The sequence below is a fragment of the Octopus bimaculoides genome, chromosome 17, assembly GCF_001194135.2.
Source record: "Octopus bimaculoides isolate UCB-OBI-ISO-001 chromosome 17, ASM119413v2, whole genome shotgun sequence".
NCBI classification, from domain to species: domain Eukaryota; kingdom Metazoa; phylum Mollusca; class Cephalopoda; order Octopoda; family Octopodidae; genus Octopus; species Octopus bimaculoides.
The window spans coordinates 4,854,848-4,868,650 of NC_068997.1; the positions used below are offsets into that span (position 1 = coordinate 4,854,848).

A 13,803-nucleotide genomic window follows, 5' to 3' on the forward strand; every position below is an offset into this window, starting at 1 on the left:
GTATGAATGAGGACAGCTGCATAAAGAAGTGCCAATCACTGAAAGTGGATGGTACCTGCAGAAGAGGGAGACCCAGGAAGACGTGGGATGAAGTGGTAAGGACCACTCTCAGGAAGTTGGGCCTCACAGAGGAAATGACAATGGACTGAGATGTCTGGTGATATGAGGTTCTTGAGAAGACCTGCCTGAGTTCTAGAAGTGCTGTGTGTCCCACCCACACTTAACAAGAAAACTTCTCACACACCCTACCACAACAGACCAAACTGCATCTCTACAGCTCTTCTCTTCCTCATATTTCCACTTCATGCACTGTCCGTACTTCCCACTTCCCAATATTGTCCTCTTGGCCCTGTCTCACTGTATCATTGCTATCCGCTAACCCCTGACCTGTGTGTTCCACCCACACGCCCTGTCTCACTGTATCATTGCTATTCGCTAACCCCCGACCTGTGTTCTTCCTACACATAACAAGAAAACTTTTCACACATTCTACCCCAACAAGCTTATCTACATCTCTTCTCTTCCTCACATTTCCTCCTTCATGCATTGTGCCTACTTCTCACTCCCCAATCCTGTCCTCACAGCCCTGGAGATTGGATAACCTTGTATCTCTTTTGTGGCAGCACACCTGTTTCTGTCTTCATTCCTGATATCTTTCTATCCCTTTCTCTCTCTCCAACCGAGTAACCTTGTACCTCCTCTACAGCAAGGTACCTGCTTCTGTCTCTTTGTCTCACTATAACCTTTCATCATCTCCCCCAATGTCCCTCCCCTCTCAAAAGATGTTTTTGTCTTCCAAGATACTTGGTGACAATGTCAGTACAGGTGCCACTTAAAAAGCATTCAGTCCACACTGTAAAGTGGTTGGCGTTTGGAAGGGCATCCAGCTGTAAAAATCCTGCCAAAACAGTTACAGAAGTCTGGTGCAGGCTTCTGCCTGGCTGGCTCCTGTCAAACCGTCCCACCGATGCCAGAATGGGAGGCGGACATTAAACGATGATGATGATGATGATATATATATGTGTGTATATTACACACGTATGTATATACATACATGCAAGTGTGTGTATAGGCTATGGCATAACTGCACTCAAAGACTTCATTTCACAACCACAAGGTTGCTGGTTTGTTGTTGTCACTATGTATCATCGATATATTCTCAGGCTGACGTGACATCGGTAGATGGAATGAACACAATAGCCTGTCGCACGCGCGAGTGTCTTTCTATCATCTTGCTATTTGTGTGCTGTGTAAAAAACATGTCCAGTGGTTGAGCTGTTGGTCTTTCAAACGACTAAGGAAAATAGTACCTTACTTGGAAACAAGTTACCGCTGACTTTGCTAACATGAAAAACGGTCGTTAAAACAAAGAAGAGGAGGGTGGGTGGTGATAATGACGATGGCAGTGGTGGTCGTCGTGGTATACAGCAGTTTTGGACTTCGTACTACTAACACTGGGGGTGACATGACTGATTATAAACAAGACCGAGTTATTCCCCCTTGTAAAGATCATTTCAATAATTAATTCAAGGGAATTTGCATTTCGGTAAGAATTTATTTCTAAAAAAATTGACTGCATAGCTTTTAAATATAATTTAAATTGCTAATTAATTTACATAAAAAATTCTCGAGTTGCTATAAACCAATCATTTCATTAAATAAAACTAAATAAATGGTCGATTATGAGTTAGTTTTCTAGGTTTTTTTGTGTGTTGTGATGGTGTTTTTGTTTATTTTTCCTGTTAATTTATTTATAAACCAAGCATCATTATCATTGACAGTAATATTGCTCCCGACGAGAGTTCAAGTAATTAGAAATGAGCAATTAATGATAGCACTAATGAAAATAATTAAACTCTGCATAATTATATGTATTGAGTACTTCGTTAATTAATGGTTGTCTTGGTTATTTACGTAAGATCACCAGGTGTGTGTGTCTCTTTGTCTGTGTGTGCCTGTGTATCTTTATATATGTGTGTGTGTGTAAACACACTTCACACACACACACATACACAACACACCAAACACGTTGAGAGTGCTTCACATGGAACCACTTGCTGCTATTTTAAGCAGAACCGAAAGTAATCTGCAAGACATCATTGTTAAGTGAAGTGTGACCGACATACCTTTCACTCTGTCTCTCTCTTTCCCTCTCTCTTTACAAACCTACAGCTATTACACAGAACAATTCTGTATAGATGCTAACATACTTCCACTAGTTACAGTCATGGCTTGCCAGAATAAATCACGTTACTTCAAACTAAAAATATGGATTCTTCACATGGCACAAATAGTAAAACTACAAATTAGCTTGTGTGTGCTGTGTTTTAAGGATATTTGTAGGATTTTTTTTATATTTTGTACAATTTCTAATTTGGTGCTTCCTAATTCTAGATAGAATAGTTTGCCAGATTCAACTTTTGCAATGTCTTGTGTTAATGGAACATTGGAATGGTAGAGCAACAGAACTGTCTTGTTCAGTTTAGTTACATCATATTAAATGAGTTCCAATAATGCTACTGTCAATGTGGGGGAGGGGTCAATAAAATTATGGTTTAGTCAACTGTTGGGGTCAGTATAGTCGATTATACCCTTTTTCAAATATATGTTATTGGTATGTCCACGTATGTCCACGCGCGCGCATGTGTGTGTCCTGTGCAGCCATGTGTGTTTCTGTCTTTGTGTTCTTGTCGCTTAGCCCCAGGTCACCCTTCATCAAGCCGGCCTGTGATCAGAAGAGTTCTAACCATTTGTGGGAAATCCATTGCTATTTCTTTCCGGACAAGTGACCTTTTCGAGACTGCTAGTTGTGATTATGAACTAACTGTGTGTGTGATTATGAACTAACTTACATAATCATCATCATAGCTGCTTGGTCTTTGGTTTTCTTTCCATGTTGTTGTTGTTGTTGCTGCTGCTGCTGCTGCTATTGTTGTTGTAGTAGTAAGGAAGTGAGCTGGCAGAATCATTAGCATGCCAGGCAAAATGCTTAACAGCATTTCATTCGTCTTTATGTTGTGAGTTCAAATTCCTCTGAGGTTGACTTTGCCTTTCATTCGTTCTGGGTCGATAAAATAAGTACCAGTAATCAACTCATCCCCTCCCCCAAATTGCTGCCCTTGTAGTAAAATTTGAAACCATTATCATTATTATTCGTATTATGTGGTGGATTGACAGACTTGGAGCATTGGTAAAAATGCTTCCCAGTAGTCTTCTGATTCATTATGTTCCTAGTTCAAATTTGGCCAAGGCTGACTTTGCCTTCATCCTTTTGAAGCTAGTAAAATAACTACTAGTTGAGCACTATGATCAATGTAATCAATTAGCCTCCTTCTCCCAAAATTCCAGGCCTATAACAGAAAGGACTGTTGTTGATGTAGTAGTAGTAGTAGTAGTAGTAGTAGCAGCAGTAAAGGTGGAATCATTAACACTCCAGGCAAAATGCTTAGCAGCATTTCATCCGTCCTTATGTTCTGTTCAAATTCTGCCAAGATCAACTTTGCCTTTCATCTTTTCGGGCTTGATAAATTAAGTACCAGTTGCATACTGGGGTCGATCTAATTGACTGGCCCCCTCCCCCATAATTTCAGGCCTTGTGCCTATTGTAGAAAGGATTATTATTATTATTATTATTATTATTATAAAGGCAGAGTCATTAGCATGCTGGACAAAATGCTTGGTGGCATTTCATCTGTCTGCACATTCTGAGTGCAAATTTCACCATGGTCAACTTTCCCTTTCATCCTTTTGGTGTTGATTAAATAAGTACCAACTGAGCACTGGGGTTGACATAATTGACTTACCCCCTCTCCCAAAATTGTTGGCCTTCTACCAAAATTTGAAACCATTATTATTGTTGTTTTTATTATTATTATTATTATTATCATTACTACTACTACTACTACTGCTACTACTATTATTATTATTGTTATTGTTATTATTATTATTATTATTATTATTATTATTATTATTATTATTATTATAGCAGCTTGCTCTATGGTGCTCTTTCTTCTGTATTAAACTCTAAATGATATTATAATTAAATTCAGCTTTGTTAGAGTTCATAAGTATTTAATCACAATCCTGTTTACTTTGTTTCAGTATGTTTTTGGTTCATTTGTATCCCGTGACGCTGCCTACAACTTAATGCAAGATCTCTTTGACCGTTATCAGGAACTGGTACGTTTTACATTTTGCATGGAAGATGGATATCAAATGACAATGGTCATGATAGATAATGTATGTTGGAGTGCATCATCCTCTTTAATGTCAGTTGGTGAAAGTGATGGACAGTCCTTCCTGTTGCTAACCTTTGCCTCTTTTTTCAAGTTAGGAATCTCTTATTTCACCTCTTCAAAGGAGTAAAGCAAGTAGACGTTTTTGTTGGCAGGGTAAATGACAACTGTGGACAAACTTACATAGTCTGCAAGTGTAAACATACATACAGACTTGTGCACAACCACATACACATGTACACACATACACACAAAACCATACACATATATGCACATGTGTGTGTGTGTGTGTGTGTAAGTTTGTAAGCCTACAATCACAGTTTTAGAACTATGGTATTAACCATGCCAAAGTCTTGAAGTCAGCACTATAAGCTAACAAAGAAAACATTAATATTTACGGTATGTAAAGCAGCAAGCTGGTAGAATCATTATCACACTGGGCAAAATGCTTAATGGTGTTTCCTCAATCTCTAAATTCTGAGTTCAAATTCCACCAAGATCGACTGCCTCTCATCCTTTTGGGGGTCAACGAAAAAGTACCAGTTGAGCACTGGGGTTGATGTAGCCCTTCCCTCAAAATTTAAAATCAATATCTACAGTATGTCTATTGTTTACAGTAATAAACTGTAAACTATGCACCTCTCATGATTCCTGTTGATAGCTTGGTGGATTGTATCAGCCAGAGTTTAATTGTGTAGACACCTTACCCACAGGATCCAGTTTGAGTCTCTCTAATTGACCTTTTATTTTTCTTTTGCAGTCTGGAGATTCTTTTGCTGAGGAATCTGGGATTTCAGCAAAGTTTAATGTAAGTAAAGATTCACAGTTTTGTTGTTGTGGTGGTGGTGGTGGCAGCGGCGGCACTGCTACTGTTGTTGTTTTATTTGTTTTTAGTCCCAGGTCAACTTTGATTAGACAAGACTTCTGATTGAAAGTGTTTTAGCTGCCGCCATCCCAACTTTGTGTATAAGGGACTACATTGCCTTGTATATTCTTCTTTATGTATGACAGAAGTGTATGATTTAAAGATTTGACTGCTATTTCTTGTAGCCAGTGACCACTTAGAGCTCTCCCACATTACCATGTCATTGAATGTGATTATGATGATGGTAATAGTGGCAATAGTAGGGTAGTGGTGGTGGTATTATGATGGTTGTTATGATGGTTGTAGTAGTGCTACTGCTTGTGGTGCTAGTATTGATTTGTTTGCTTTTTTTTTTTTCTTCCTTACTTTTCTTTCAGGAATCTGGAGTAGCAGCTTTGGCAAAGTCAACGTTGTCGATGCCACTGAGTAAAAACAACCTTTCTGGAGCCATCATTCATCCATTGATACCTAAGAGGAAAAGCCATTCAGAATCTAGTGTATTTTGTTCGGATTACAGTGGTGTCGCCGAAACAACAGATTCTGAAGATAACAAACTTTGCCAACCTGGAAAAACGAAAACTTACAAGCGAACTCCAGTGAAGGCAACAATACCTTGTGTGAAAACCCAGTTTACAAGTTCGACACCCACTAAACCTCAAGTATCGCAGAAACCCTCATCTGTTGGGTCCAGCCATTCCAAAAAGCCTGTTACTGTCCATAATAGCTGGTTCATCATGCCTTATTTGTCACAGTGTATGTACCTCTTTATTTGTCATGACAGACAGAGGTGTATGAACCTCCTGTCTGTCATTCTGCATTTATCACCTCTATATGTCACAGTATATGTACCTCTTCTATCTCTCTCAGTGTATGTACCTCTTCTATCTCTCTCAGTGTATGTACCACTTCTGTATGTCACAGTATGTACCTCCCCTGTACGTCACAGTGTATGTACCTTTATATGTCACTGTGTATGTACTACCTCTATCTGTTACGGTGTATGTACCACTTCTATCTGTCAGAGTGTATGTACTTCATACTTCTATATGTTACATATATGATGTTAGGATACATTAAACAGACAATACTGCACATTTATATATAAGGAAATGTTGTTTTATATAAACAGCACAGTCTTACATATTAACAAACATTGTAATTTATCATAGGCCAGCAGAGGTTCTATAAGAAATTAATATATCCCATTTGTTATCCATTCAGGTTTCAACTGTCAACAGACATATGAATCTATATGCCAGTTAGCCCTCAAGTTACTACGGTAAGTCAAAATAATGGCTTTCAATTTCTCTCCCTCTAACATTTATTTTTTGCAATTTTATTAAAATTCATTGATCTTTATCAGTACACTCTGTATATCATTTGTATTTAACAGTATCACAAAAAAACCACTAGCTGTGCACATGTGTATGTATTTATATGTAGTGGTGGTGGTGGTAGTCCGCTATTGTTTTACTTACTCTTTCTTTGTCAAAGCTACCAAACGTCAAGATTGGCTGCACTAAATAGTACTTATAACATTGTAGTTATACACTCTAACTTATTATACAGGACTTATAGTCTGTCTAACACACTATATGCACATACACGTACATATAGTACTGTAGTAGCATAGTAATACACTATATAGTACTTATATGTATCGTAGTAATGGTAATACACTATGTATCACCTATAATACTGTAATCACACTCTAAGGCATCATTTAGTAAACAATAATGCTGTATATAACACCTACATGTAATCATAGTGATGCTTATACACTGTACATCACATATAGTATTGTAGTAGCATTCTATTACATCATCTATAGTACTATTGTAGTGACACAACAGTATACAGTATAGTACTGATATTCTAATGCACAATATACAACTACCATAATATTCACCACATACTAAACGGTCTAACTCCAAATAGTTTTGTTTTTTTTTCCCCTCTCATCCTACTCTTCTCTAACATCTGTCAACTGATTTCAGGTTACCAAAGGCACACATGGTACTAGCAATATGTGCAGCTATGTAAGTATTACCATTTCTCAATAGAATCTACTGCTTTATTTGTTGTTGTTGTTTGAGAGCTCCACCCCACCAGGGGAACCCAGATCCAACAGACATATCTAGGATCATCCTGTCTTTTATTCAGTCATAGTGTATGTAGGACTACATCATATGATGTGTCTGTAAGACAGTAGCAGGTGTAATTTGAGGAAGGGATATTTGGCTGCTATTTCTAGCAGGTTGAGTAATGACCATGCAGAAGTTCCTTTTGCAGATCATTGTTGATGTTGCAGTCACTATAGTCTCCAACAACTGTTGCTGTCTCTGCCAGTTGGCAGAAACAGTTATGCTTCAGTTATATTAAGGCGGTGAGCTGGCAGAAGCGTTAGCATGCTGGGCGAAATGCTTAGCGGTATTTTGTCTGTCTTTATGTTCTGAGTTCAAATTCTGCTGAGGTCGACTTTGCCTTTCATCCTTTACACACTGGGATCGATGTAATCAACTTAATCCCTTTGTCTGTCCTTGTTTGTCCCCTCTATGTTTAGCCCCTTGTGAGCAATAAAGAAATAAGAAACAGTTATGCTTCAGGAAGCCTCTTTCTGGAATTTTAATTCATTCCTCTGTGATCTGAATTCAAATCCTGTTTTGATAAAATTTGCCCTTCACTCTACCTGGGGTCAATGGTATTTACTAATCCCCCTTTCTCAAATTTGCTAGCCTTGTACCTAAATCAGAAATCACTATAATAATAATAATAATAATAAGAGCACCCAGAGAGCACAAACCTCTGCCAAAGCAACACCAGCGTCCTCTCAACAGAGATTATTTTTAAAATGAGAATATCTGAAATAAACTCGACTGCTCTCACAAACGAGAATACTGAAAATGAACCTGACCGCTGTCAAAAATTAAGTAAAAAAACAAGAAATATAATCCAGAATCCTTGCCCAGTACCAGATCGATCCCAAAATTTAATAAGTTTGTGCTGGTCATGAGGCCAAGCATCCCTGAAAGTTTCATCCGAATCCATCCAGTGGTTCTTGAGATATCTTGTCCACAGACAAACAAACAAATATGACCGAAAACAATACCTCCGCCTTCGCTAAGGCAGAGGTAATAATAGGGCAGAGCATAACCAAAAATTGCTCTTTTGGGGACAGCTAGGATTTTGAGATTGGTGCTTGGATGTTGAGTGTCTTCCAGGATACCCAGCACCTAAATACCAAGTTTTATAATTTGTGGATAGAGACCCTGTGAGACCTTTGACAACAGGATGCTGTCTACTCTCACAAAATTAACCAGAGCAAGTAAGAGCAAGATCTTTGAGAAATAAAATATAATGATGATAATCCTTTCTACTATAGTCTCAATGCCTGAAATTTTGGGGGATAAAGTAAGTCATTTATATAAACCCCAGTGCTAAACTGGTATTTATTTTTTCTTTTGTAAAGAGCTGGCAGAAATGCCTCGAAGCATTTTGTCTGACGCTCTAATGAGTCTACCATCTTACCACCTTAATAATAGAAATGGCTTCAAAATAAGGCACCACATTGAAATGTTGAGTCTAATTAGTATTTTGATGGGTGGCCACTTGGGAAATGTAGATGTTAGTGTGAGGTCAATGGATTGACTGAATCATTAGAGCATTGGACAACTGCCTTGCAATATTACGTTTGGCTCTAAGATGGTAAGTTGGCAGAATCATTAGCACACCAGGCAAAATGTTTAGTGGCATTTCATCTGTCTTTACGTTCTGAGTTCAAATTCTGCCAAGGCCGACTTAATCCTTTCAGGATCAATGTAACTGACTTACCCACTTCCCTGAAAGTGCCAAAATTTGAAATCAATATTTCTTCTGGCTCTTTATTCTGTGAGTTCAAACCCTACCAAGATTAACTTTGCCTTTTATCCCTCCTGGGTCAATAAAGCACCAATCCAATACTGGGATTTATTTAATTGACAAATCCCCTCCCTCAAAATTGCTGGACATGTGCCTATATACATTCTGAGTTCAACTTCTGCCAAAGCCAACTTAGTCTTCCATCCTTTCAGGCTCAAAAAAAAACAAGTACCTGTTAAGCACTGGGGTCAATCTTATCGACTATCCTCCTCCTCCTCCTCCAAAATTTCAGACCTTGTGCCAAAAGTAGAAAGGATTATTATTATTATTAAATCGAAAAAAAAAAAAATTCTTATTATCATTAAGAGTGATAATTATTATTGTAATCAGCTGGAAGGCAGCGAGCTGGCAGAATTGTTAGCACACTGGACAAAATGCTTAGTGGTATTTCACCTGTCACTACATTCTGAGTTCAAATGCTGCCAAGGTCAAGTTTGCCTTTCCTTTTGAGATCAATGAAACTAGCACCATTTGAGCACTGGGACCACTGTAATTGACTAAACCCCTCTCACAAAATTTCAGGCCTTGTGCCTAAACTAGAAAGGATTATTATTGTCAGTTGGATTGCAAAAATCAGTAGTGTCAATCAAAATGCCTTGTGGGATTTAGTAACATACTGAACTCAAATATCATTTAGGTCAAATTTGTATTTCATCTTACAGAAGTCAGTAGAATAAAATACCAGTGAAACACTTGCATTAATACAATTGACTGGTCCCTCCTCCTCTTTCCCCACCAAGTTTGTGGGTGCCACAGAGAGAGAGTGGTGACAAAAATATCTTACATATTTAGTCTTGTTTAATATTATTTTTTTGTATATGTTGTTTTTGTTTAGTCCCATATCAATTTTGATTAAAGTCAGCAGGTTGTGGTTTGAGAGGGATTCGGCTGCTATTTCTAGCAAGTCAATGCTTGGAGACCTTTGTTGTGATAACATAGATATTTTAATATGTGTGATATGTTATTCTGTAGTTTTAAAAAGAAAAAGTAAAGACAAAACAGTCTGTGGGATCAGGGACAACCTGGATACACTTATCCAGTTATACCTCTCTTGTATTAAATATTTTAAACTTCCATCTCATGACCAAAAATTTCTAAAACCTTCTTCTACCCAACTGACTACATTTTGGTGAATCTTTGACTCTGTTGAAATATCTCTAATCCAGTATTTTGTCTTTGTTTCTTCCAGTATGATATTCCTGCTGGTATCTGCCGTCACCCTCACATATAAGGTGCTGTTAATCCAGGCCAAACTTGATACTCTGCAGGTTTGGTCACCTGCCTTAAAAAACTTGTATAGGTAAACACTTTACACTTGTTTGTTATTCTTTCTCTTGTTAGTTTCATTCAGTCATTGGGCTGTGACCATACTTGGATATCACCTTCAAGAGGGGTTTTTTTATCAATTATATCAATATTTGTCCTTACTGTTTTTTTTTTTTTGTTTTTTTCCTTTGATCTCTTAGCTTTAATCTTTATCTCTCATGTTTCTGCAATAACCATGATGAAGCAGTTTCTGATTCCTCTTTCTCCTCTGTTCAGAAACCACTGCTCTTGCTTCCCTTTCTCTGTCCAAATACCAGCCATACAGGACATAGTAGTTCCACAATATCCCACCCTTACTAGTAGTACTACTGTACACTACAATCTTCATGTCTCACAATTCCCTTAGCCTTTCAAATTTTAACCCCTTCCTTTCATGTTCCCTCTCCATGTTGTCTTCCTGAGGCACCTTGAATTCAACAATCAGCACTTTTTTTTTTGGTCACATTAGACCATGCTAATATACTCAGAGAATTGTTTCATTAAGGTAATATGGTTGGAGAGCACAAACACTTTCTTCAAATCCACTTTTACCTTTCAGTCATTTATGTCATGAAGACATCTAAGTGTGGCTTTCCTTTCTTTGTGTTCTTCTGCTCTCCTTTCTCACCCTCCTTATGGAAAAACAACAAGGTGCAACTTGTCTTGATTCTCACTACATTGACACTGCTGCATTGTTGCTGCAGTACATCAAGGGTATGTCATCAGATATACCCTGTAACGGATTACTTTTATGCTCCAGTAATGTATACGCTTCACATCAGAGTACTTGTTGGACAACAAACACACGCATACAGATTATATACGATAAGCTTCTGTATAGTTTGCATCAACCAAATTCATTCACAAGATATTGATCAACTTGAAGTGATGTAAATTTTTAGGGTGTAGTTAGAGCAGGGAAGAAGGTAGTTATCCCAAGACTGGAGACTTAGGCCAAACGTCTGCAATAGATTGGACCAGGGGATATTTAAAATAGGTGACAATAAGTCAACCACCCCAAAACAGGAACAGTCCCTTTGATGAACATCTACACAAGTTTCTGTCTACCAAATTTCACTCACTAAACTTAAGTAGACCTGAAGGTATGGTAGAAGATACATGTACAAAATGGTGTGTACTGAGATTGAACCCAGAACTCTTTCTCTCTCTCTCACACACACACACACACACACACACATACACACACACGATTTCTATACCTGCCTACTTGTCATTTCAGAGATAAAATACATTCAGACATTTACATGATGCGAGCCCAGAGTCATAGTGCATTGGTCCAACAGCTACACCTCGTTTTAGAGGCTAATATACATGTATTGGAAGAAGTGAGTGTTTTAAACATACATTTTGTTGTTATTATTATTATTGTTGTTGTTGTTTGTGTTTGTTTTTTTCGGTGTTTAATCCTTAATATTGTTTGTTGAAGCCAAGCTTGAAACTGGATTTGTTTTCCTTGTCCTGCCAATTTTACATATTTTGTTGAGTCATGTGACTGTTCAAATGATGTTTCCATCACTCATCTGTTGTGCCTATGGACTGATTGGTTAATGTACATTCAAGATCAACCAATCAATGTATACTGCATATATGTATGCATGTAAGTGTGTGTGTATATAGTATGTATATATATATACTCTTATTCTTGCAAACAAGTCTACTATTGCCAGTAACAATTGTGTAAACAAAGAAAAACATGAAGCTTGCGATGTGATGTGTCTTACCTCAAACTACACATGCATGTGTGCAAACAAAAGGACACAGTGCTAGGGAGGAAAAAATTCTTAAACTGACCACTACTTGTAATGGTGACAGTATCTTACAGTCAAGGCCTTTGGTATTTCCTCGGAATCAGTGCATTATCCAACATATTTTTCAGTCTGCTAGTTATGAAGTCAAAAAGATGTCAGTTGGTCTTTGATACCAGTGTGGGGTAAAGAAAGAATTTGTAAAATATGTTCATCGATGTGAAGATAGCTAAGGAGTTTGTGACCATGTTCAGATGTGAGAGGTCATGAATATAACAGAATTATGGTAATTGTCTTAAGCAACTAGCTGATTTGGCTCCAATCAAATAAATACAGAAATATAATTCACTGCTAATTACGAAAAGGAAAACATTTGTTACAACCAGATTGAAATTCAACAATAATTAAATTTGATTCATACTAAAATACATGTATAATCTTTATTACACATGTGTTGTGTTATATATACACATACACAAAATAATGGAAACACCTTAAAATTTCAAACAAATTTATTTTAATATGGCGTAGGACTGCCTTTGGCGGTAATTACAGCTTGAATTCTACGAGGTATAAACTCATACAAAGTTTGAATTGTTTCCAAAGGAATTTTTCTCCATTCTTCAGCTAAAACAGCCTCCAGTTGTTGTAGTGATTATGGTGGAGGATATCGACTCCTTACTTGTTTTTCTAAAATGCACCATAACTGTTCAATAATATTGAGATCTGAGGACTGTGGTGGCCAGATAAAATGTTCAACTTCACTAGAATGTTCCTTGTGCCATTCAGTAACAACTTTAGCTGTGTGAATTGGTGCATTATCATCCTGGAAGATTGTATTTCCCTCCAGAAACAGTTTTGCAACCATAGGATGAATTAGATCAGATAAAATGCTTAAATAGTCTTGACTATTAATTCTGCCATGAAGGGAAACCATTGGGACGGTGGATTTCCAAGATACAGATCCCCAGATCATCACAGATCCTCCTCCACATTTAACAGTTGGAAAAAGGTAGTCTGGGTCAAATGCTTCTTTTGGCTGTCTCCACACGTATATTCAGCCCATGGTCAGAAATAAGGTAAAGGATGACTCGTCTGAGAAATAACATTTTTCCACTGCTCTAGGGACCAAATTCTGTAGGTTTTTACTCCACTCTAAATGCTTTGCAACGTTTGTTTTTGAAAGTAGTGGTTTTCTGATTGCAGCTCTCCAGTGAAATCCAGCTTTGTGAAGCTCCTGGCGAACAGTTTTTGTGGAAACTGGGTTCTTGAGGTGGTCATTAAGCTCTGCAGTAATTTTGGGAGCTGTGCTTTTGTGATCCTTTCCAACAATTCGCAAAAGAGTCTGACAGTCCCTATCTGAAAGTTTTGGTTTTCTTCTAGAGTTTTGTTTTGATGAGGAGGTTTTTCCCTCTTTCTCAAAGGCTGTCATTACTTTCAAGACAGTACTTCTTGATACACCAAACATTTCGGCTGTTTTTGTTACCCTAGCGCCTGCCATATGAGCACCAACAATTTGACCTCTTTGAAAGTCCAATAGATCTGTCATTTTAATTACCTTTTTCGGATGATATCTAAAAAGAAATAGCAATTTTAACAAAACATATTAAGCAACACTAATAATAAATCAAAAAACATAAAAATAAACTAGCTTTTGCTGGTTTTATAGATATTTCAAAATTATAATGCTATGATGCTATGTGTTTCCATTATT

General features: G+C 37.5%; 1 protein-coding gene across 4 annotated transcripts in view; it reads left to right on the forward strand.

The window, feature by feature from the left end:
* The window catches only part of LOC106876158 (GRAM domain-containing protein 2B), a 224,170-nt gene extending 210,472 nt beyond the window's left edge, over positions 1–13,698 (forward strand). For all 4 annotated transcript variants that reach the window (XM_052973837.1, XM_052973838.1, XM_014924584.2 and 1 more), the window contains 7 exons: positions 4,102–4,179; positions 4,996–5,043; positions 5,478–5,853; positions 6,322–6,379; positions 7,098–7,139; positions 10,208–10,318; positions 11,564–13,698. In XM_052973837.1, the coding sequence (XP_052829797.1) occupies positions 4,102–4,179; positions 4,996–5,043; positions 5,478–5,853; positions 6,322–6,379; positions 7,098–7,139; positions 10,208–10,318; positions 11,564–11,768 (918 nt within the window). In that variant the 3' untranslated portion in view covers positions 11,769–13,698. The remainder of the gene's footprint in view (positions 1–4,101; positions 4,180–4,995; positions 5,044–5,477; positions 5,854–6,321; positions 6,380–7,097; positions 7,140–10,207; positions 10,319–11,563) is intronic.
* Positions 13,699–13,803: the final 105 nt, after the last annotated feature.